The sequence below is a fragment of the Oncorhynchus keta genome, chromosome 22, assembly GCF_023373465.1.
Source record: "Oncorhynchus keta strain PuntledgeMale-10-30-2019 chromosome 22, Oket_V2, whole genome shotgun sequence".
NCBI classification, from domain to species: domain Eukaryota; kingdom Metazoa; phylum Chordata; class Actinopteri; order Salmoniformes; family Salmonidae; genus Oncorhynchus; species Oncorhynchus keta.
This window is the reverse complement of record NC_068442.1, coordinates 23,336,300-23,361,060: the sequence shown is the minus strand read 5'-3', so window position 1 is coordinate 23,361,060 and position 24,761 is coordinate 23,336,300. Positions and strand designations below refer to the sequence as shown.

General features: G+C 43.3%; 1 protein-coding gene across 15 annotated transcripts in view; it reads right to left on the bottom strand.

The window, feature by feature from the left end:
- The window catches only part of LOC118376514 (FERM domain-containing protein 4A-like), a 446,877-nt gene that overhangs the window by 17,192 nt on the left and 404,924 nt on the right, over positions 1 to 24,761 (bottom strand). For 11 of the 15 annotated variants that reach the window (XM_052474917.1, XM_052474918.1, XM_052474913.1 and 8 more), the window contains exons 12-16: positions 10,487 to 10,562; positions 9,000 to 9,142; positions 8,564 to 8,705; positions 6,234 to 6,367; positions 5,952 to 6,074 (exon numbers count right to left, since the gene is read on the bottom strand). In XM_052474917.1, the coding sequence (XP_052330877.1) occupies positions 5,952 to 6,074; positions 6,234 to 6,367; positions 8,564 to 8,705; positions 9,000 to 9,142; positions 10,487 to 10,562 (618 nt within the window). Of the gene's footprint in view, positions 1 to 5,951; positions 6,075 to 6,233; positions 6,368 to 8,563; positions 8,706 to 8,999; positions 9,143 to 10,485; positions 10,563 to 24,761 lie in introns of all 15 variants that reach the window. The other 4 variants (XM_052474911.1, XM_052474922.1, XM_052474921.1 and 1 more) reach the window with 1 other exon arrangement.

The following is a 24,761-nucleotide window of genomic DNA, read 5'->3' as shown; positions in this document are numbered from 1 at the left end:
CCTAACCATAACACTCAGCCCCTAACCATAACACTCAGCCCCTAACCATAACACTCTGCCCACTAACCATAACACTCAGCCCCCTAACCATAACACTCAGCCCCCTAACCATAACACTCAGCCCCCTAACCATAACACTCAGCCCCCTAACCATAACACTCAGCCCCCTAACCATAACACTCAGCCCCCTAACCATAACACACAGCCCCCAAACCATAACACACAGCCCCCAAACCATAACACACAGCCCCCTAACCATAACACACATCCCCTAACCATAACACACATCCCCTTACCCATAACACATATCCCCCTACCATAACACACATCCCCCTACCATAACACACATCCCCCTACCCATAACACACACCCCCCTACCCATAACACACAAACCCCCTACCCATAACACACATCCCCCTACCCATAACACACATCCCCCTACCCATAACACACATCCCCCTACCATAACACCCCCTTCCTACCCATAACACAGCCCTCTTACCCACAGCACACATCCCCCTACCCATAACAACCCCCTACCCATAACAACCCCCTACCCATACCACATATCCCCCTACCATAACACACATCCCCCTACCATAACACAAATCCCCCTACCATAACACACATTCCCCTACCCATAACACACAGCCCCCACCATAACACACATCCCCCTACCATAACACACATCCCCCTACCATAACACACATCCCCCTACCATAACACACATCCCCCTACCATAACACACATCCCCCTACCATAACACACATCCCCCTACCATAACACACATCCCCCTACCATAACACACATCCCCCTACCATAACACACATCCCCCTACCATAACACACATCCCCCTACCATAACACACATCCCCCTACCATAACACACATCCCCCTACCATAACACACATCCCCCTACCATAACACACATCCCCTAATAACACACATCCCCCCCTACCATAACACACATCCCCTACCATAACACACATCCCCCTACCATAACACACATCCCCCTACCATAACACACATCCCCCTACCATAACACACATCCCCCTACCATAACACATCCCCCCATAACGCACATCCCCTACCATAACGCACATCCCCCTACCATCCCCCCCTACCATAACACATCCCCCTACCATCCCCCCCTACCATAACGCACATCCCCCTACCATAACGCACATCCCCCTACCATAACGCATCCCCTACCATCCCCCCCTACCATAACGCACATCCCCTACCATAACGCACATCCCCCTACCATAACCACATCCCCCTACCATAACACATCCCCCTACCATAACACACACCCCCCTACCCATAACACACATCCCCCACACATACCATAACGCACATCCCCCTACCATAACGCATCCCCCTACATCCCCCCTACCATAACGCCCCTACCATCCCCCCCTACCATAACGCACATCCCCCTACCATAACACACATCCCCTACCATAACACACATCCCCTACCATAACACACATCCCCCTACCATAACACACATCCCCCTACCATAACACACATCCCCTACCATAACGCACATCCCCTAACATAACGCACATCCCTAACATAACACACATCCCCCTACCATAACACACATCCCCTACCATAACACAGCCCCCTAACAGCCCCTAACCATAACACACATCCCCCTACCATAACACACATCCCCCTACCATAACACACATCCCCTACCCATAACACACAACCCCCTAACATAACACACATCCCCCTAACATAACGCACATCCCCCTACCATAGCACACATCCCCCTACCATAACACACATCCCCCTACCATAACACACATCCCCCTACCATAACACACATCCCCCTACCATAACACACATCCCCCTACCATAACACACATCCCTCTACCCATAACACACATGCCTGTGTATGTATGGTCCATGTGTGGGTGACCTTATGTCCAGGGAAGGGGTTCAGAAAAACACAACAGAACAATATGATCACAGCTCCCAAAGATAAAGAGGTAAATACACTAGGCTTGTTTAACACACACAGGTCAACAAGACTACCTCAGCCTGGAGGAATCCCTTTCACTAAACAATCTCTACATCCCCCCTGCCAGAATAACCTCTCTGTGTGTGTGTTCTGAGGTAACAAGGTTTGACTAGTGTAAAACCTGAGACATCTTCCTGCAAGCCTTGCGGTTTCATAATGCTGTGACCCTGGATTCGTTTCAATGCATACAATCCAAGACACACACACACACACACACACACACACACACACACACACACACACACACACACACACACACACACACACACACACACACACACACACACACACACACACACACACACACACACACACACACACACACACACACACACACACACACACACACACACACACTTTCTTTTTCTCCCACTATCACCATTTCCTGTGTTACGGAGCAGACAAGCTATTTTTAGTCAGCCCTGAAGCAGTGGGAAAATCTACTGAGGCACAAAATAGAAGAACAGACAGACAGACAGATTCAGCAATAGAAGAAGAGAAGAAGAGAGAGAAAGAGGGATTGAGGATGACTTCAAACCAACTTCAAAGCAGATCCCAAACTTTTCAAAGTGCTGGCTTGGCCACTGCCCCAGTTACTCTTCTGTTTCAACCAATGATTTAAGATCAATTCCCCATCCCCAAGTCTAACCATATAGATGAAGATAAACCATATGGATAAAGATGCACTATGCAGATATCGCTCCTCCATTTCCTGGTTGCTAAAATTCTAACAGTAATTTCAGTTTATGTTTCAAAACATGCAAGTATATAGTGTAGATAATTACTGTACCTTCTAAACCACTGTGAAATATATTTTCCATAAATATATGAAGCTGGTGTACAAAACGAAAAGTAAAAACTTAAGAACGGGAAGCATAGAAATAGCACACAATGAACAGATTTACCACTTTTTAGACTTGCTTTCAAAGAGAATGACAGATCTATAACTCAAATGTCTATGTGAATTTGGTCGGGTCACCCAAAAAGTTACATATTGCAGCTTTAAATAACCCCAGGTTCATGAGGAAGTTTATCTACACTGGGAGCCAAACAGAACTCCTCTAATTAGCTAGAACTGAATGGAACCGCTGGAAATGGTTGGATCAGATGTGGACTTAGGACTCTCCGTTAGGCAGGATCTTAAAGGGGCAGTTACGGTTTGAGATGTTTCTCTGACCTCTCCGTTAGGCAGGATCTTAAAGGGGCAGTTACGGTTTGAGATGTTTCTCTGACCTCTCCTTTAGGCAGGATCTTAAAGGGGCAGTTACGGTTTGAGATGTTTCTCTGACCTCTCCTTTAGGCAGGATCTTAAAGGGGCAGATACGGTTTGAGATGTTTCTCTGACCTCTCCTTTAGGCAGGATCTTAAAGGGGCAGTTACGGTTTGAGATGTTTCTCTGACCTCTCCTTTAGGCAGGATCTTAAAGGGGCAGATACGGTTTGAGATGTTTCTCTGACCTCTCCTTTAGGCAGGATCTTAAAGGGGCAGTTAAGGTTTGAGATGTTTCTCTGACCTCTCCTTTAGGCAGGATCTTAAAGGGGCAGATACGGTTTGAGATGTTTCTCTGACCTCTCCCTTTAGGTAGGATCTTAAAGGGGCAGTTACGGTTTGAGATGTTTCTCTGACCTCTCCTTTAGGCAGAATCTTAAAGGGGCAGTTACGGTTTGAGATGTTTCTCTGACCTCTCCTTTAGGCAGGATCTTAAAGGGGCAGTTAAGGTTTGAGATGTTTCTCTGACCTCTCCTTTAGGCAGGATCTTAAAGGGGCAGTTACGGTTTGAGATGTTTCTCTGACCTCTCCTTTAGGCAGGATCTTAAAGGGCAGTTAAGGTTTGAGATGTTTCTCTGACCTCTCCTTTAGGCAGGATCTTAAAGGGGCAGTTAAGGTTTGAGATGTTTCTCTGACCTCTCCTTTAGGCAGGATCTTAAAGGGGCAGATACGGTTTGAGATGTTTCTCTGACTTCTCCTTTAGGCAGTTATTAAAGGGGCAGTTACGGTTTGAGATGTTTCTCTGACCTCTCCTTTAGGCAGGATCTTAAAGGGGCAGATACGGTTTGAGATGTTTCTCTGACCTCTCCTTTAGGCAGGATCTTAAAGGGGCAGATACGGTTTGAGATGTTTCTCTGACCTCTCCTTTAGGCAGGATCTTAAAGGGGCAGATACGGTTTGAGATGTTTCTCTGACCTCTCCCTTAGGTAGGATCTTAAAGGGGCAGTTACGGTTTGAGATGTTTCTCTGACCTATCCTTTAAGCAGGATCTTAAAGGGGCAGTTACGGTTTGAGATGTTTCTCTGACCTCTCCTTTAGGCAGGATCTTCAAGGGGCAGTTACGGTTTGAGATGTTTCTCTGACCTCTCCATTTGGCAGGATCTTAAAGGGGCAGTTACGGATTGAGATGTTTCTCTGACCTCTCCTTTAGGCAGAATCTTAAAGGGGCAGTTACGGATTGAGATGTTTCTCTGACCTCTCCTTTAGGCAGGATCTTAAAGGGGCAGTTAAGGTTTGAGATGTTTCTCTGACCTCTCCTTTAGGCAGGATCTTAAAGGGGCAGTTACGGTTTGAGATGTTTCTCTGACCTCTCCTTTAGGCAGGATCTTAAAGGGGCAGTTAAGGTTTGAGATGTTTCTCTGACCTCTCCTTTAGGCAGGATCTTAAAGGGGCAGATACGGTTTGAGATGTTTCTCTGACTTCTCCTTTAGGCAGGATCTTAAAGGGGCAGTTACGGTTTGAGATGTTTCTCTGACCTCTCCTTTAGGCAGGATCTTAAAGGGGCAGTTACGGTTTGAGATGTTTCTCTGACCTCTCCTTTAGGCAGGATCTTAAAGGGGCAGATACGGTTTGAGATGTTTCTCTGACCTCTCCTTTAGGCAGGATCTTAAAGGGGCAGATACGGTTTGAGATGTTTCTCTGACCTCTCCTTTAGGCAGGATCTTAAAGGGGCAGTTAAGGTTTGAGATGTTTCTCTGACCTCTCCTTTAGGCAGGATCTTAAAGGGGCAGTTACGGTTTGAGATGTTTCTCTGACCTCTCCTTTAGGCAGGATCTTAAAGGGGCAGTTAAGGTTTGAGATGTTTCTCTGACCTCTCCTTTAGGCAGGATCTTAAAGGGGCAGATACGGTTTGAGATGTTTCTCTGACTTCTCCTTTAGGCAGGATATTAAAGGGGCAGTTACGGTTTGAGATGTTTCTCTGACCTCTCCTTTAGGCAGGATCTTAAAGGGGCAGATACGGTTTGAGATGTTTCTCTGACCTCTCCTTTAGGCAGGATCTTAAAGGGGCAGATACGGTTTGAGATGTTTCTCTGACCTCTCCTTTAGGCAGGATCTTAAAGGGGCAGATACGGTTTGAGATGTTTCTCTGACCTCTCCCTTAGGTAGGATCTTAAAGGGGCAGTTACGGTTTGAGATGTTTCTCTGACCTATCCTTTAAGCAGGATCTTAAAGGGGCAGTTACGGTTTGAGATGTTTCTCTGACCTCTCCTTTAGGCAGGATCTTCAAGGGGCAGTTACGGTTTGAGATGTTTCTCTGACCTCTCCTTTAGGCAGGATCTTAAAGGGGCAGTTACGGATTGAGATGTTTCTCTGACCTCTCCTTTAGGCAGAATCTTAAAGGGGCAGTTACGGATTGAGATGTTTCTCTGACCTCTCCTTTAGGCAGGATCTTAAAGGGGCAGTTATGGTTTGAGATGTTTCTCTGACCTCTCCTTTAGGCAGGATCTTACACGGGCAGTTACAGTTTGAGATGTTTCTCTGACCTCTCCTTTAGGCAGGATATTAAAGGGGCAGCTATGGTTTGAGATGTTTCTCCGACCCCTCCTTTAGGCAGGATCTTAAAGGGGCAGTTACGGTTTGAGATGTTTCTCTGACCTCTCCTTTAGGCAGGATATTAAAGGGGCAGCTATGGTTTGAGATGTTTCTCTGACCTCTCCCTTCGGCTGGATCTTGTGTTCGTCCAGCTTGAAGGCAGTGCCAATCTTCCTTCTGACCGTCGGAGGCTCCTCCCCTGGATCCAATGGATACTCCTTAGGCAGCTTCCCTGTCAATTCCTAGAGAGAGAAGGAGAGACGGAGAGACAAAGAAAGTGAGAGAAAGAAAGCGAGAGACAGAAAGGGTGAGAGAGAGAGAGAAGCAGGAGAGAGGAATACATTTAATTGATCATTACTCATTGAAGTTGGTATGTATGTGTGTTTGTGCACGTGTCTTACCGCCTCTCTGATACAGATGTTCTTGAGTTCCTCTAATCTTTGTTTGAGAGTCTCCTCCAGAGCCTCCTGTCTGGCCCTCAGGGCTGCCAGCATGTCTTTCTTAGCTGTCTGAGAACTGTCCGACTCCTGGGAACCTACACAGACACACCCAGAGCAGAGATACAGTCAGAACACACACAGAGCAGAGATACAGTCAGAACACACACAGAGCAGAGATACAGTCAGAACACACACACACAGAGCAGAGATACAGTCAGAACACACACACACACAGAGCAGAGATACAGTCAGAACACACACACACAGAGCAGAGATACAGTCAGAACACACACACACAGAGCAGAGATACAGTCAGAACACACACACACAGAGCAGAGATACAGTCAGAACACACACAGAGCAGAGATACAGTCAGAACACACACAGAGCAGAGATACAGTCAGAACACACACACACACACACACAGAGCAGAGGTACAGTCAGAACACACACACACAGAGCAGAGATACAGTCAGAACACACACACACAGAGCAGAGATACAGTCAGAACACACACACACAGAGCAGAGATACAGTCAGAACACACACACACAGAGCAGAGATACAGTCAGAACACACACACACAGAGCAGAGTCAGAACACACACACACAGAGCAGATATACAGTCAGAACACACACACACAGAGCAGACATACAATCAGAACACACACACACACAGAGCAGAGATACAGTCAGAACACACACACACAGAGCAGAGATACAGTCAGAACACACACACACAGAGCAGAGATACAGTCAGAACACACACACACAGAGCAGAGATACAGTCAGAACACACACACACAGAGCAGAGATACAGTCAGAACACACACACACAGAGCAGAGATACAGTCAGAACACACACAGATAACAGATACTCTTAGAACACAGAACATGGACCAGAGTGTAGAAAACTGTAAGAAACAAGCTTACTATCAATCAAATCAAATTGTATTTGTCTCATGCTCCGAATACAACAGGTATAGATAGACCTTACCGTGAAATGCTCAATTACTTAACCAACAATGAAGTTCAAGAAATAGAGTTAAGAAAATATTTGCTAAATATACTAGGGTAAAAAATAAAAAGTAACGCAATAAGATTACATAACAATAACGAGGCTATATACAGGGGGATCCCGTACCGAATCAATGAGCAGGGTTAGTCCAGATCATTTGTATTATAACCTTACTGTGTAGGACTCATACACCCCCTGTACTGTTGATAGATTGATCCAGAATGTCTACACTGCCGAAAACGGTAGAGAGAAAGTGACAGAGACACATTAACATAACAGCACTACTCATATCAGTGACATATCAGTGACATTCTATTACGAGGCAGCGTGTCATTAGATTAACACACACACACACACACACACACACACACACACACACACACACACACACACACACACACACACACACACACACACACACACACACACACACACACACACAGACACACACACTGCTCTGAGGGGACGATGTTGAAAGTGAGAAGAGACTGTGTGGCCTTGTAGGAATATGTGAGTTAGTGTGTGTATTAGAGGTAGTCTCTGTCAGAGGGTGAGAGCAGAGATATAAACACTGAATGTGGAGGGTGAGAGAGAGAAGGGGGTATATGGAGATAGCTGAGATACAACGTCAGGGAGAAAGAGAGAGGCAAATACAAAGAGAACTAGGACAAGAGATGAAGATGGATATCAAACAGGACATTAGAGAGGAAAAAGATGAACTGTGTTGTGGAGACTACTCCTTCTAAACACAGTAATTGATTTCATAAGTTGTCAGCGGTGTCTGGAAATAGCTGACACTGCACACACACACAGTTGGCAGCATATGTGTATCGACCTTTGCTCCCTCACTCAAAACTAGTAGAGTTTTTAGTACAAACATTATTTGAGCTTTCGTGTGTCTTTCACACTTCCACCATGTTGGTGGAAACAGCCTTGGGAAAACATGAGGCTAACAGCATAATGGGTTTCTGTCCTGAAGTTTAAAGGTTGATTCACAGCCCTGCCCTCTCTAACTCTGTTCCCACAGACCCCTGGCCTAGATAGGGGGGTGGAGGGGTGAGTTACCACTGACTCCTCTCACAGATCTCTCTCTAACCATATTAACCCTCACATCCCTCTTTTCTCCCCTTTACAGTCCTCTCTTCCCTCTCTCCTCTACCACACTACATTTAGAGGCAGGCGCCTCCACATTATTGGGCGGAGTGAGAGTAGGGCAAGGGTACTGTTGGCCACAGACACACATGCAAACACAGCCACACGCAGAGACACTTACCTGAGGAGAGCAGACTGCCAGAGCTGCCGCTGATGATCTTGCCCTTGCTGCCCATGTTGGCCAGTTTAGATGTCTTCAGAGTGCCGGTCTCTGTCAGGTCGATGGCTATCTCACTGAGACTACGAGCCGCATGGATCTTAGACTGGACAAACATAATCAGACATAATACCCCATGTCTGGTTGTTGCTACTGATTTGGTTATGAACTCCACACACATTCTAGATCCTCAGTCCTTCTAGAACCCCACAGTTATTCTAGAATCTCATATGCATTCTACAACCCCACAGTTATTCTAGAATCTTACACACATTCTACAACCCCACAGTTATTCTAGAATCTCACACGCATTCCAGAACCCCATACTCATTCTAGAACCTCGTGGCCATTCTAGAACCATACGGTCATTCTAGAGCCTCACAGTGATTCTATGTGTTACCTTGCTCTGCTTGCGGTCCAGGTAGAACTGGTGTTGGCTGATGGCCATGGCCCAGATAGACTTAATGAGAGCAGGGCAGGCGTACCAGGTGTGGACAGCTATACCACTGTGGCCAAACGTCCTTCTGGTCACCGACGCCCTACAGTAGAGACGGACACAAGGCCTCCTTATACACACTGAATAAACACACACACAGTAAATGAAATAACACGCACACAGGTACACATGCAACACAGCGACCTATAGCATGGCCAGATGCAAGGCATCCTTGAACACACTTATTCTAGAAAGAGAGAGTATGTCTAGTAGTGATGTTTATCATAGCGCACGTTGTCTCTCATGACATGATTTACTCCACACTGTTTAGACAGAAAGACATCTGTGTCTACAGACCCGCTCACACTAACTACGGCCTCCTATAAAACAGCTCTCTCTCTTCTCTCTGCCCTTCTCTCACTCCTTTTCTCCCTTCTTTCTCTCTCCATCTGTCTTTCTCTCTCCATCTGTAGAGACGCTAAACAAACAAACGAGAGGTGACTTCCTCCTCTAGACTGCAGAGTTCAGTGTGTGTGAGTGACTAGCAGCAGTTCTGTCTGTGCAGGCTCTATTTAAGATCCTCTGAATCTCACTCTAACGCCAAGATAAACTGAAGCGGATATGCCTCTCTCACGGTTTGTCTGTATGTGTGCACAAGCTACTCTGTTCAATCACATGCCCCACTGGGGATCTCTTGCTGCCTCTACTACTCTTCAATATATTGTCACCAATAACAACAACACCTCTCCAACCCATGACCATCTCTGCTCTGTGTTTGTTAAGTCTGCTAACATTTAAACAAAGCAGCTATCAGCATTGACAATGGGGGACAATAAAGACATTATACATTGCATCTATCCAAGCTTCATATATCCTACATCCTTCACACCTCCAGCAGTGTCACATTCTGTCCATCGTTCGTATGTGTTTTCCTTGTTTTAGTGTTGGTCAGGACGTGAGCTGGGTGGGCATTCTATGTTGTGTGTCTGGTTTGTCTATTTCTATGTTTGGCCTGATATGGTTCTCAATCAGAGGCAGGTGTTAGTCATTGTCTCTGATTGGGAACCATATTTAGGTAGTCTGTTTTGTGTTGGGTTTTGTGGGTGATTGTTCCTGTCTCTGTGTTTTGCACCAGATAGGGCTGTTTTTTGGTTTTCCACGTTCATTGTTTTGTAGTGTTCATGTTTATCCGTTTTTGATTAAACATGAGTCAATATAACCACGCTGCGTTTTGGTCCTCCTCTACTTCACCACAGGAAAACCCTGACAAGCAGTAATGAAGTATCATGAACAAAACTAACTAGCATTAGCTATGTGTCATATATATTATATATATTATTACTACACTTTACTACTTTTGTGATACAAATCTATTTACAGTGCTGAAACAAACGTGTGCGCAGGAATGCAAGTACACACACACACACACAGAGTTGTGATATAGATTTACCTCCTGGGGTCGTGAACTTCCACTGAGAACTTCTTCTCTCTGAAGTAGAGGTTCTCCAGCTGACGCCATTGGAACACCTGACACACACACACACACACACACACACACACACACACACACACACACACACACACACACACACACACACACTTTAGAACTGAGAAATGCTCACACACACTTGAAACCGAGATACACACAGACATACACACACAAGCCTCAGAACTAAGAGACACACATCACAGGTGGCTCCTTAATTGGGGCGAACGGGCTCATGGTAATGCAGAATAGGTGGAATGTTATAAAATACATCAAACACATGTTTAATACCATTCCATTTGCTCCGTTCCAGACATTATTATGAGCCGTCCTCCCCTCAGCAGCCTCCTGTGACACACATACACTCCAAGCTTGAGAATGCAGAAATACACATTCCAGCTTGATATGGTATCCCTGTACTTACTGAGAGTTAAGATTGGTTTTGCAACACCCCAAAAACAGAAAGAAGAGGAGACGAGTGAGGGAGGGAAGAGATGGTAAGAGGGAGGACCGGAGGTAAGGGTCTCAGATCAGATTCAGACCCAGCGTGCTCGTCCAGAACTCTTCCCCCGGCTGAATGACCTCACCCCCGAGAGAGAGAGAGGGAGGAGGCTTTCTCTCCTCCACTCGCCTTCTGTCTCTTTCCTTCTTTTCCGTTCTTTTTACGAACCATCAGCTTCTTTAAAAAAAAAAGCCCCACTGGGCGAGAACGTCTCTTCAATGTGTATGTGTGTGTTTGTGTGTATGTGTGTGTGTGTGTGTGTAAAATCCTCCCAGGCGCAGGGGAACAGAAAGTTCTGAGTGGACGGGTGTTCACCATCTGTAGGCGAGTGAACGAGTGCATGTGTGTGAACCAAAGTTTCCTTCTTTCCTGTAGCCAGGCAAAGACCCTCCCCTCCCTCCCCCTGACCCTCCTCTCTCCCTTGGGGAGTACGCTTCCTGCTCTGGGCTCTGTGGCTGGGAGGGAGGGTGTGGGGGAGGGAGGGTGGAGGCTTACTGTGGCCCAACCAAACGGAGAACTTTTGCTTTGTTAAGTCAGCCAGCCCCCTCTTCTCACACACACACACACACACACACACACACACACACACACACACACACACACACACACACACACACACACACACACACACACACACACACACACACACACACACACACACACACACACACACACACACACACACACACACACAAGGTCTGAGTCTGTTTCTCGTTACACAGAAAGAGAGCAGAGTCACAGCAGTTACTGTTACAGTGGAGACACTACTAGCAGCTGGGACACATACACACCAACAATGGTGGTGGTAGAAATGTGAAGGCAGTGAGATGGTTTAAGAAACGGTAAAAACACAAACTCTGTACCAACAGGAGAAAACTAAGTTAACTGGCAGGATGAGGGAGGACAGGACAGACTAGAGAGGAGGGAAGAGAAGACGAGGGGGCACGGCCCAGGAATTTTAACAGCCTGGAAAAACAATGTAGAGAGGGGGATAAGATGGAGCATATAAACACAGCATATGGACTATGTGTGTGTGTGTGTGTGTGTGTGTGTGTGTGTGTGTGTGTGTGTGTGTGTGTGTGTGTGTGTGTGTGTGTGTGTGTGTGTGTGTGTGTGAGCATGCATGCATGCATGTGTGAGAATCAGTGCAGTTATGATCACACTCGGCGTACTGTACACTCAATGGAGTATGAAGACTTAATGTGGCATGGTGCTAAAAATAGGAGTCAGATGAGGAGAGTGGATGTGTGATTCCAGACAGGGAGCGTGTGTAACAGCTTTCCATCACCAGAGCATTTGACACACACATGCTTCCTCAAAACTAGGTTGTACGGTGGGCCCCATCTTGTCAACTCAACACTGTAGCATTGGCATCATATGTATGAGACAGCAATACATCCCAGTACAACTAGTGTGATAAGGTTAGTTGCTGAGCAGGGACAAACGCTTGCACACCATGTGTGTTTAAAAGACTAGGGTCGGCCATCCAATGGCTGAGACCATCACTTTCATCTTCCCTCAGATCAGACTTTAGTAATCATAGTCAATGAGCCATAGAACATTACTGCAAACCACAGTCACATTTTACAGGAAGGCTACTTCAAAATGTACATGTTCAGCACAATATAATGAGGAATTAAACCAGTTTCAATATTCAAGAAGCTCTGTCCAAACTAACAACTGACAGGAGTTCTATAAGTGGTGTGTATTTAGTAACAGCTTTAGAGAAACTGAGAATAAATCTCAACAATAATATCAGATACAGACATGGTGACACTGCCTTTCTACACAGCACTGAGAATGGCAAAGGGTGTGTCCACTGTTAGGCCAGTGTGTGTGTTCGTGTGTGTGTGTGTGTGTGTGTGTGTGTGTGTGTGTGTGTGTGTTCGTGTGTGACTACAAAGAAAAGGTCATGCCTGAGGAAGCTTGAAGTGGACACCCATGGTATTGTATAAAGAATATAATGGTGTATAACTGCTCAGTAATGTTGGAGTAAAGCCAAGGTCTATTCTAGTACAGGGCAGAGCTGTACCTGGAGACAGTAGCAGTCAATTAGGACTAGAAGCATGTCTCGGGACTAGGGTCTAGAGGGGACCCACTTACCATCACTGGTTCCCCCCACTTTCCCTGTTTCTCTCCCTGTTTCTCAGTTCCTCCCTCAGAAAGTTGGAGGGCGGTGAGTTTTGGGGGGGGGGGCGTTAAATGTTTCCAGACTGTTCTTTAGTCACTATGGAGACATGCCTACTGCTTCCTGTTCTTTTTGTTTTGGTCATAGTTTTTTCAATGTGTTTCTGTTAGAAGGTGTGAGGTTAGGAAGGGTGTTTACAAACCAAGGCAAACTCCTCACTCATTACTCATCACTGTTCCATACCTTCATATGCCTGTCTGATCCGGCAACACACTAGTTAGCAGAGATATGGGCTCAATATCTGTCAAGAAAATCTCAATCCAATTCATTTCAATTATAATCTCCACCCGGCACAGCCAGAAGAGGACTGGCCACCCCACATAGCCTGGTTCCTCTCTAGGTTTCTTCCTAGGTTTTGGCCTTTCTAGGGAGTTTTTCCTAGCCACCGTGCTTCTACACCTGCATTGCTTGCTGTTTGGGGTTTTAGGCTGGGTTTCTGTACAGCACTTTGAGATATCAGCTGATGTACGAAGGGCTATATAAATACATTTGATTTGATTTGCTCAGTCAAAAGGACACTCCTCTCACTACTGGAGCTTCACACAGTTACTTAACCACCAGCAGCTGCTTCAGTCACTCTCAAACCCTAATCTCTGGATAAGTGACTCAGAACTCACTAACAAGGCATTTTCCCGGCTGTGGTTGAGCTGTAACTTCCTACCGGTGTGTGTGTGTGTGTGTGTGTGTGTGTGTCTTAGGGGTAAAGTATTTAAACAACCCCAAATAAACAGTCAGAAGGCCACCTCAAAGTGGTGGTCTAGTCACTCCAGGTTGTCCCCTAGTAAAACACAACCTATTCCTGATGTGAAACTGAAAACAAAAACAGCCTAATCTAAAACACTGAAAACCTAGTTTGACATAATGATAGTGGCCTTGTCAGGTAACCAGTAATGCACAGCCTCTATACACAGTTTTTCACAGGGTCTCAACCTTCATTGAAATTCACACCAGAGTTATTAAAGACATTAATAGCCATCTGTAAAGTGCCATCCCTCTCTCTATGTTTTCAGAGCGCTCTGTGTGTAGATAACATTAGTGTGGTAATGAGAAGCCAGAACATGAAGTCCTGAGCCTCCCTTCATTCTACCTCCCCTCAGAACACAATCACTCTATTGTAGTACGGACCCGTTTCTACTGGGCATGGCCCACTGCCTTTTATTGTGTGTGTGTGTGTATATATATCTGCAAATGGTGAAATATGGGGAGAAAACATCCTGCCAATAATGAAAGATCCAAGAGGGCCCCTCCCAGCAAACCGGGAACATTACCAGAACATTAGCTAAGATTCCCATTAAGTTCTAGATAGGATTATATCTAACATTAGGATGATAACATCCACAAATATTTGTATTTTTTTTTTTTATGTTTATGTTTTAAATGAAATATCCTTAGAATGTTCTCCTACCATTCACTAAAATGTTGTAACAGCCACCAAAGAACGTTCCCAAAATGTTCTCATTAGGATTCCAGGTAAGGTAATAACACAATGTACCAGTAATGTTTTCCCAACAAATCAAAATTGGTTATGTGAAAGTTCCCTGAACGTTTGTTAGATTGTGGTAAATGTTCTCATTAAACAGAAACTCTCCAGTCATGCTGATAATTATACTCTGTTTATATAAAACATTTGCCTGATATTGCAAGAATTTTCCCATACCACAATTTGTTTCATTAGATTGTGGGAACAGTTTGGTGGGAACATTGTGGGGACATCACAAAATATATTTTCCCAAAACACACAAAAAAATGTCAATTTTTATGCATGATTATACAATGTTTTATGTTAGGTTGCACAGGACATTCCCTTAATGTTATAAGAATGTTGACAGAACAACTGATCTAAGTTCTTTAAAGGTATTTCCAGTCAGTTTTTAAGACGTTCATAACATATTTGTTTTATGTTCAACATAATATTTAATTGATGTTCATTCAATATACATTTGACCTAGTCTTAGAGGTCCTCAGAAAATGTCAATAACACTACTTCTTATTACACTGCTCACTTAACCCAGAAGTCAGCCTCCCTTAACCCAGAAGTCAGCCTCCCTTAACCCAGAAGTCAGCCGCACTAATGTGTCCGGGGAAACACCATTCGACTGATGAATGAGGTCAGCTTGCAGGTGCCCGGCCCTGCCACAAGGAGTAGCTAGAGCATGATTAGCCAAGGAAGCCCCCAGAGCAAACTGTGTGCCGTCCTATGGGGCTCCCGGTCATGGCCGGCTGTAACACAGACTGGCTGTAACACAGACTGGCTGTAACACACAGGCTGTAACACAGACTGGCTGTAACACAGACTGGCTGTAACACACAGGCTGTATCACACACTGCGATGCAGTGCTTATGAACGCTGCACTACTCACGAGCACAATAACCTTTCTGACTGGATTTTTAAATAGGGACGAAATAAAAACCTCCTCTCTTTTAGTAGAGTATATCTGAGCCTCATGGTTAAAGAATACGTGGGATTGAACCTGCAATCTTCAGCCAGATCATTAACCCTAAATAATTAAGACACACAAATGACTCGAGGGAGCCAGAGATCAAGATAGTCTAACCAGAAGAAAAGAAAACTTCCACCCGCTGCTGCTGGCCTTCGCAGATTCTGCTGTTACGCTCCTGCTGTTATACTCCTGATAGGCTACACCAGAGGTCGGCAACCTTTTCCATTTTGAGTGCCAACTTATCTTACCATTTCTACAGATCTGCGTGCTGTCCTGAAGTTTGCTCTAGCAAACTTGCAACATTGCATACAACATTCTGGGCCCTAAGAGTTTCCAGCTCCAGTAAACTCTGGACAGACATAGCTGTAGGCTATTTGTGCAAGGGATAAGAAGTAATCAGGTAGGCCTGGTTTCCACCGGATCAGAGCACGACATTTGTTCTCTCCTTTCATGCTGAGTGGTTATCAACAGAGAGCTGGAAAGATTGACAATAGTTCCTCAACGTAGCCTATTTGAACATTTTCAGTGGATGTAAAAACAGACCTTGTTAACTTGCTGATGAGGTGAAGACAAAATGACTCCGAGAAGTTCCACAGTGGTGATGAGTTAAGACAATCAGAAATACTATCAGATCCCCAAATGGGCACATTAATAGGCCTACATTTGCACTCAGGCCAGGTAGCCTAGGCCTATTTCTATGTATAATCAGGTGTGTCCTTACTCAACATTGCCAGGCGTGCTACAAACAAACTCCTAAATGGAGTGAAATAAACGATAACGTGTTCCTCACAAGTGTAGCCTAGGTTGTGCGGCGCGCAAACAAGGTGTCCACTCCTACAACAAAGACACAGCAAGGACACAGCAGTCCCCTGGTGGTGGAGAGGGTTAATGATCTGTCTGCAAAGCTGAAGAGTGCAGGTTCAATCTGACAAGTTCTTTAACCATGTTTCTTTTGAAAAACAAAAACAGTGACATTGAAGCTCAGATATAATCTACTAAAAGAGGGGATGTCTTTATTTTTCGTCCAGTCAAAAATGCAGAATTTAGACTAACTGTAAAAACAACAACCAACGTGTAAAAATGGACTGTTCAACAAACAAAAAAATGCACCTGATTTAATTCCTGCTTTGAGATGCTTGATATGGTCCCCCCTGTCTTATTTTTCATGATCTGAAAACCAAAGCTGATCCTAGATCAGCACTCAGAGTCTTGCATACCTTCTAAATATGGGCCCAGAAGTACACAGCTTATAAAGAGGATGAGGAAGTGATGGTGAATAACCCAGTTACCAGTATTTCGCTGGGTTAGTTATGTCTAAGAATGATAAAATGGAAGCATAGTAGTCCTTATTGACTATACTGCCATGGCTATATACTGAAAACGATATACTGAAAACTATACTGAAAACTATATACTGAAACCAATGGATGCGCGAGAGCTTCCCCAGTGGTCCAGAAGATAAAAGATTTGGCTTTGGAACTGAATATTGCAGTTCCAAACCCTGCAAGTGCAGGTTGTCAACATATAAAGTGTCACAATATGTGTTGTATGATTAAATGCTGTTCAAATGTCATATGAATGAAACTGTTCACATGTAAGATCTTAATGACAAAAACATTTTACACTGTTAATTGAGTCTTCATTTCTATACTGCACAGACCCTTTTTAAGCGCACGTGGTTCCGCAGTAGGACACGTGGTTCCGCACTAGGACACGTGGTTCCGCACTAGGACACGTGGTTCCGCACTAGGACACGTGGTTCCGCACTAGGACACGTGGTTCCGCACTAGGACACGTGGTTCCGCACTAGGACACGTGGTTCCGCACTAGGACACGTGGTTCCGCACTAGGACTGACCCCATTTAGTTGTCTGGTCGATTGTTTGGTCGATAGGCTGTTGGTCGACCGAGATGTTTTCAGTCAAGCAGACGCAAATATACAGTACCAGTCAAAAGTTTGGAAACATAGGCAGAGTTGCAAAGAAAAAGCCCTATCTCAGACTGGCCAATAAAAATAAAAGATTAAGATGGGCAAAAGAACAGACACTGGACAGAGGAACTCTGCCTAGAAGGCCAGCATCCCAGAGTTGCCTCTTCACTGTTGATATTGAGACTGGTGCTATTTAATGAACTGCCAGTTGAGGACTTGTGACGCGTCTGTTTCTCAAACTAGACACTCTAATGTATTTGTCCTCTTGCTCAGTTGTGCACCGGGGCCTCCCACTCCTCTTTCATTTCTGGTTAGAGCCAGTTTGCGCTGTTCTGTGAAGGGAGTAGTACACAGCATTGTACGAGATCTTCAGTTTCTTAGCAATTTCTCACATGGAATATCCTTCATTTCTCAGAACAAGAATAGACTGACGAGTTTCAGAAGAAAGTTATTTGTTTCTGGTCATTTTGAGTCTATATTCGAACCCACAAATGCTGATGCTCCAGATACTCAATTAGTCTAAGGAAGGCCAGCATTATTGCTTCTTTATTCAGAATCACAGTTTTCAGCTAACATAATTGTAATAATTGGTTTTCTCATGATCATTTAGCCTTTTAAAATTATAAACTTGAATTAGCTAACACAACTTGCCATTGGAACACAGGAGTGACGGTTGCTGATAATGGGCCTCTGTACACCTATGTAGATATTCCATTAAAAAATCATCAATTTCCAGCTACAAAAGTCATTTACAACATTAACAATGTCTTCACTGTATTTCTGATCAATTTGATGTTATTTTAATGGACACATTTTTTTTGCTTTTCTTTCAAAAACAAGGACATTTCTAAGTGACCCCAAACTTTTGAAATGTAGTGTATGTTCCCATTTGGGGATGTCTTAACTCAACACCACTAATGAGCTGTGGAGCTTTTCTTCAACTCAAACAGCAAGTAAACCAATTCTGTTTTTCGAATGCATTGAGAATTACAATAGTTCCTCAATGTACTTGAAAAATATTTATAGCTCTCTCCCTTTAGATAACCAATTGGCATGAAAGGGTAAAATGTAATGCTCTGATCCAGTGGAAACATCATAAAATACCTGATCATTTCTTTTCCCTTGCACAAATAGCCTACAGCTGTGTCTGTCCAGAGCGCACAGGCGCAGAAACTCTGAGGGCCCAAAATATTTTATACAATGTTGCAAGTTTGCTATCTCTAGCTTCGGGCCATACCCAGTTGATAGTTGAAACAATGTGAATCATAGGATATTTATTTTTATCAGGATATTTTCTACCTGCAGACTGCAATGTATACATTTGTTGGCTTTATATAGGCTATTTTTTACATAGTTGGCAATGGTAATAGAAGTTACTTTTAGATTAGTATCATTTTCATTTAGATTTAGATACAGTTGAAGTCGGAAGTTTACATTCACTTAGGTTGGAGTCATTAAAACTCATTTTTCAACCACTCCACAAATTTCTATCGTTTTGGCAAGTCGGTCAGGACATCTACTTTGTGCATGACACAAGTCATTTTTCCAACAATTGTTTACAGACAGATAATTTCACTTATAATTCACTGTATCACAATTCCAGTGGGTCAGAAGTTTACATACACTAAGTTGACTGTGCCTTTAAACAGATTGGGAAATTACAGAAAAGTATTTAACAGCTTTAGAAGCTTCTGATAGGCTAAATGATATCATTTGAGTCAATTGGAGGTGTACCTGTGGATGTATTTCAAGGCCTTCCTTCAAACTCAGTGCCTCTTTGCTTGACATCATGGGAAAATCAAAAGAAATCAGCCAAGACCTCAGAAAAAAAATTGTAGACCTCCACAAGTCAAAGTCAAAGAAAAGTGCAAATCAATCCCAGAATAACAGCAAAGGTCCATGTGAAGATGCTGGAGGAAACAGGTACAAAAGTATCTACATCTACAGTAAAATGAGTCCTATATCGACAAACCTGAAAGGCCGCTCAGCAAAGAAGAAGCCACTGCTCCAAAACAGCCATAAAAAGACAGACTATGGTTTGCAACTGCACATAGGGACAAAGATCGTACTTTTTGGAGAAATGTCCTTTGGTCTGATGAAACAAAAATAGAACTGTTTGGCCATAATGACCATCGTTATGTTTGGAGGAAAAGGGGGGAGGCTTGCAAGCCGAAGAACACCATCCCAACCGTGAAGCACGGGGGTGGCAACATGATGTTGTGGGGGGTGCTTTGCTGCAGGAGGGACTGGTGCACTTCACAAAATAGATGGCATCATGAGGGTGGAAAATTATGTGGATATATTAATATCTCAAGACATCAGTCAGGAAAATCTGTGGGCAGAACTGAAAAAAATGTGTGCGAGCAAGGAGGCCTATAAACCTGACTCAGTTTCACCAGCTCTGAGGAGGAATGGGCCAAAATTCCCCCAACACATTGTGGGAAGCTTGTGGAAGGCTACTCGAAACGTTCTACCCAAGTTAAAGGCATTGCTACCAAATACTAATTGAGTGTATGTAAACTTCTGAGCCCCTGGGAATGTGATGAAAGAAATAAAAGCTGAAATAAATTATTCTCTCTACTATTATTCTGACATTTCACATTCTTAAAATAAAGTGGTGATCCTAACTGACCTAAGACAGGGATTTGTGAAAAACTGAGTTTAAATGTATTTGGATAAGGTGTATGTAAACTTCCGACTTCAACGGTATCATTTTGATTAACCATATGACAATGATTTTGAGATAAGAAGACCTTAATATAAAGAAAATGAAACTGTTCCACGAAAATGTGCATATGAATATCATAACTGGCAGATCGTTAGAAATGGTAAGATAAATTAGCACCCACGTGGAAAAGGTTGCCGACCCCTGGTCTATTACCGGCAACTTCAGGAGCGTAACGGCAGAATCTGCGAAGGCCAGCAGCAGTGGGAGGAAGACGGTCTCTGGCTCCCTTGAGTCATTTATGTGTCTTAATTATTTAATCAAACAGTGTGCTTAAAGCATCAGAGAAGCTCAGTAGCCTACATATAGTTGATTTTATTAAAACACATAGGGTGTGTCTATATATAGAAAGTTATATATTTCAAATTTTCGACCAATCGAAAGAACAGACGACTCTCGGTCGACCAAGATTTGTTTTGGTCTGGGACAGCCCTATTCCGCATGGAGCCTTTTAAGCGCAACACCCAACACGCTCTGTGCCTTGTGCAATCAGTGTGCACTCAGTCTTGGTAGCGCTGTCTTTCTCTATTGTGGTGCACTATACGCACAACTTTGAGCAAGAATTGTGAAGGAAAACATATATAAAGTTGAACCATAAACACATTTCTAGGCATTTCTTTAAAAAATAGCACAAACATAATTTGTAAATATGTACAGTGCCTTGCGAAAGTATTCACCCCCCTTGAAATTTTTCCGATTTTGTTGCCTTACAACCTGGAATTAAAATTGATATTTTGGTGGGGGTTGTATCAATTGATTTAAACAACATGCCTACCACTTTGAAAATGCTAAACATTTTTTTATTGTGAAACAAACAAAAAATGAGACAAAAACTGAAAACCGGAGTGTGCATAACTATTCACCCCCCCAAAGCCAATACTTGTAGAGCCACCATTTGTAGCCAATACAGCTGCAAGTCTCTTGGGGTATGTCTCTATAAGCTTGGCACATCTAGCCACTGGGAGTTTTGCCCAATCTTCAAGGCAAAACTGCTCCAGCACTGTCACGAACCGGCTCAAAGCCCGTAACAAAGGGAGACAACGTGGAGATAAGGAGTAGCAAAATATGTATTTATTAACTAAAGCAACTAAGTATAATATACAATGGTGTGTGTAATCAGTAGTGTAAGTGAGTGTTTTGCATGCATGAATGTGATAATGCAGGGTGATGAAAGGTGCCAAAGCAAACAAACAGCCACCAAGAACCACAACACAATCTACAAAAGGTGTCTGCATGGAGAGAGTCTCTTCCATGAATGTGGAAGAGGTCTATTTATCCTGGGAGACACCTGGCCCAGGTGTTTCCCATGTAGCTGACGACCCTCCCAACTCCGCCCACCGGCATCCTAATAAGGAAACAAGAACAAAGAGAGAATACGGCAGACAGAGTGGGAGGGTCGTCACAGCACCTTCAAGTTGGATGGGTTCTACTGGTGTACAGCAATCTTTAAGTCATACCACAGATTCTCAATTGGATTGAGTTCTGGGCTTTGACTAGGCCATTCCAAGACATTCAAATGCTTCCCCTTAAACCACTCGAGTGTCACTTTAGCAGTATGCTTAGAGTCATTGTCCTGCAGGAAGGTGAAACCTCCGTCCCAGTCTCAAATCTCTGGAAAACTGAAACAGGTTTCCTTCAATAATTTACCTGTATTTAGCGCCATCCATCATTCCTTAAATTCTGACCAGTTTTCCAGTCCCTGCCGATGAAAAACATCCCCACAGCATGATGCTGCCACTACCATGCTTCACTGTGGGGATAGAGTTCTCAGGGTGATGAGAGGTGTTGGGTTTGCGTCAGACACAGCGTTTTCCTTGATGCCCAAAAAGCTAAATTTTAGTCTCATCTGACCAGAGTACCTTCTTCCATATGTTTGGGGAGTCTCCCACATGTCTTTGGTGAATACCAAACGTGTTTGCTTAATTTTTTCTTAAGCAATGGCTTTTTTCTGGCCACTCTTCCATAAAGCCCAGCTCTGTGGCGTGTACGGCTTAAAGTGGTCCTATGGACAGATACTCTAATCTCCGCTATGGAGCTGCAGCTCCTCCAGGGTTATCTTTGGTCTCTTTGTTGCCTCTGATTAATGCCCTCGTTGCCTGGTCCCTGAGTTTTGGTGGGCAGCCCTCTCTTAGCTTGTTTGTTGTGGTGCCATATTCTTTCAATTATTTAACAATGGATTTAATGGTGCTCTGTGGGATGTTCAAAGTTTTTGATATTTTTTTATAACCCAACCCTGATCTGTACCTCTCCACAACTTTGTCCTTGACCTGTTTGGAGAGCTCCTTGATCTTCATGGTGCCGCTTGCTTGGTGGTGCCCCTTGCTTAGTGATGTTGCAGACTCTGGGGCCTTTCAGAACAGGTGTATATATACTGAGATCATGTGACAGATCATGTGACATTTAGATTGCACACAGGGGGACTTTATTTAACTAATGATGTGACTTCTGAAGGTAATTGGTTGCACCAGATCTTATTTAGGGGCTTCATAGCAAAGGGGGTGAATACATATGTACGCAACACTTCTCTGTTTAAAATTTGTTCTACTTATTTTTTTCATTTCACTTCACCAATTTTAACTATTTTGTGTTTGTCCATTACATGAAATCCAAATAAAAATCTATTTAAATGAGAGTTTGTAATGTAACAAAATAGGAAAAACCATGGGGGATGAATACTTTTGCAAGGCACCGTAGCTAGCTAGTTACATCGGCCAGCTAGCTAACCAAAATAATGTTTACAATGCCATGGCTGAATGCCTCTTGATTCAACTAACCTCCGACAATGATTTTTAATCAGAATAGGATGTTCATTCCATTTAGCTACTGTTTTTGTTGTAGTTCTCATGTCAAAAGATTTAAGCAAATTATACCAATTCTAGTCGTAGCAGCTTGTGACTAGTTGATGTAGAAGAACGTGGATAAGTGGCCTAGGCTAAATCCAATAGCCCTATTATACTGTACATGAACTCAGACCTGGCTGACCTGTTGTTATTGTCTTCTATGGATTTCATAACATTCTTGGACAGGTTTAAAAGCTCTTTCTTCTTCGTATCCATAGAGCCAGTTATTTTTTCCTATAGTCAACCCTCCAATCACAAATTGTGAGAACACTCATTTAGAAGGCCTGAAGCTCTAACAGTACTTGTGTGTATGTGCACAAGTGTAGACGTTAAGAACGCTGATAAGAGGGACATTGAGAGGATTAATACCTGTATGTTACACTGACGTTTGTGTTGTTCGTGGTGACCAATGCCATTCAAAACATTCTGATACAGATTCTCTTTAAATGGAAAATGGTTTGTTTAGGGCCAAATTTCCAAAATTGAAATGAAACACAATTAACTAAGGCCATTAACTAAGGCCATTAACTAAGGCCATTAACTAAGGCCATTAACTAAGACCATTAACTAAGGCAATTAACTAAGGCCATTAACTAAGGCCATTAACTAAGGCCATTAACTAAGGGCATTAACTAAGGCCATTAACTAAGGCCATTAACTAAGGCCATTAACTAAGGCCATTAACTAAGACCATTAACTAAGGCCATTAACTAAGGCCATTAACTAAGGCAATTAACTAAGGCAATTAACTAAGGCAATTAACTAAGGCAATAACTAAGGCAATTAACTAAGGCAATTAACTAAGGCAATTAACTAAGGCAATTAACTAAGGCAATTAACTAAGGCCATTAACTAAGGCAATTAACTAAGGCCATTAACTAAGGCCATTAACTAAGGCAATTAACTAAGGCAAATTAACTAAGGCAATTAACTAAGGCAATTAACTAAGGCAATTAACTAAGGCCATTAACTAAGGCCATTAACTAAGGCAATTAACTAAGGCCATTAACTAAGGCCATTAACTAAGGCAATTAACTAAGGCAATTAACTAAGGCAATTAACTAAGGCAATTAACTCAATTAATTATTTTAATAGTTTTACAGTCCTAGTTTGTATGATTAAATGCTGTTGTTTGCATGATTAAATGTCATGAATGAAATGAATTGCCATTGGTCTCTATATCACCTACAATACAGTCTTCGAATGCGAATTGCCACTCCATCGAGAGAGAAACAATGGGGATTTATTCCTATAAAAATGTGAAAAGTACAACTGTTTGTGTGTTATTAGTTTAGTCAGATTGTGTTTGTCTATTATTGTGACTTAGATGAAGATCAGACCACATTTTATGAGTAATCAATGCAGATATCCAGGTCATTCCAAAGGGTTCACAAACGTTTTCTTGCAACTGTATATTGTGTAAACATCAATTGAATATTATGTTAAACCTAAATCAAATATGAGATGAATGTCATAAAATACTTATTTGGGAATTGTGGATCATTGTGGGAATGTTCTGTGCAACCTATGTGAATGTCACAAGAACCTGCCAGACAACTCCCATAACTTAAGTAAATGTCCTGGGAACCTTGACCAGGTGTTCTGTCAACATTCT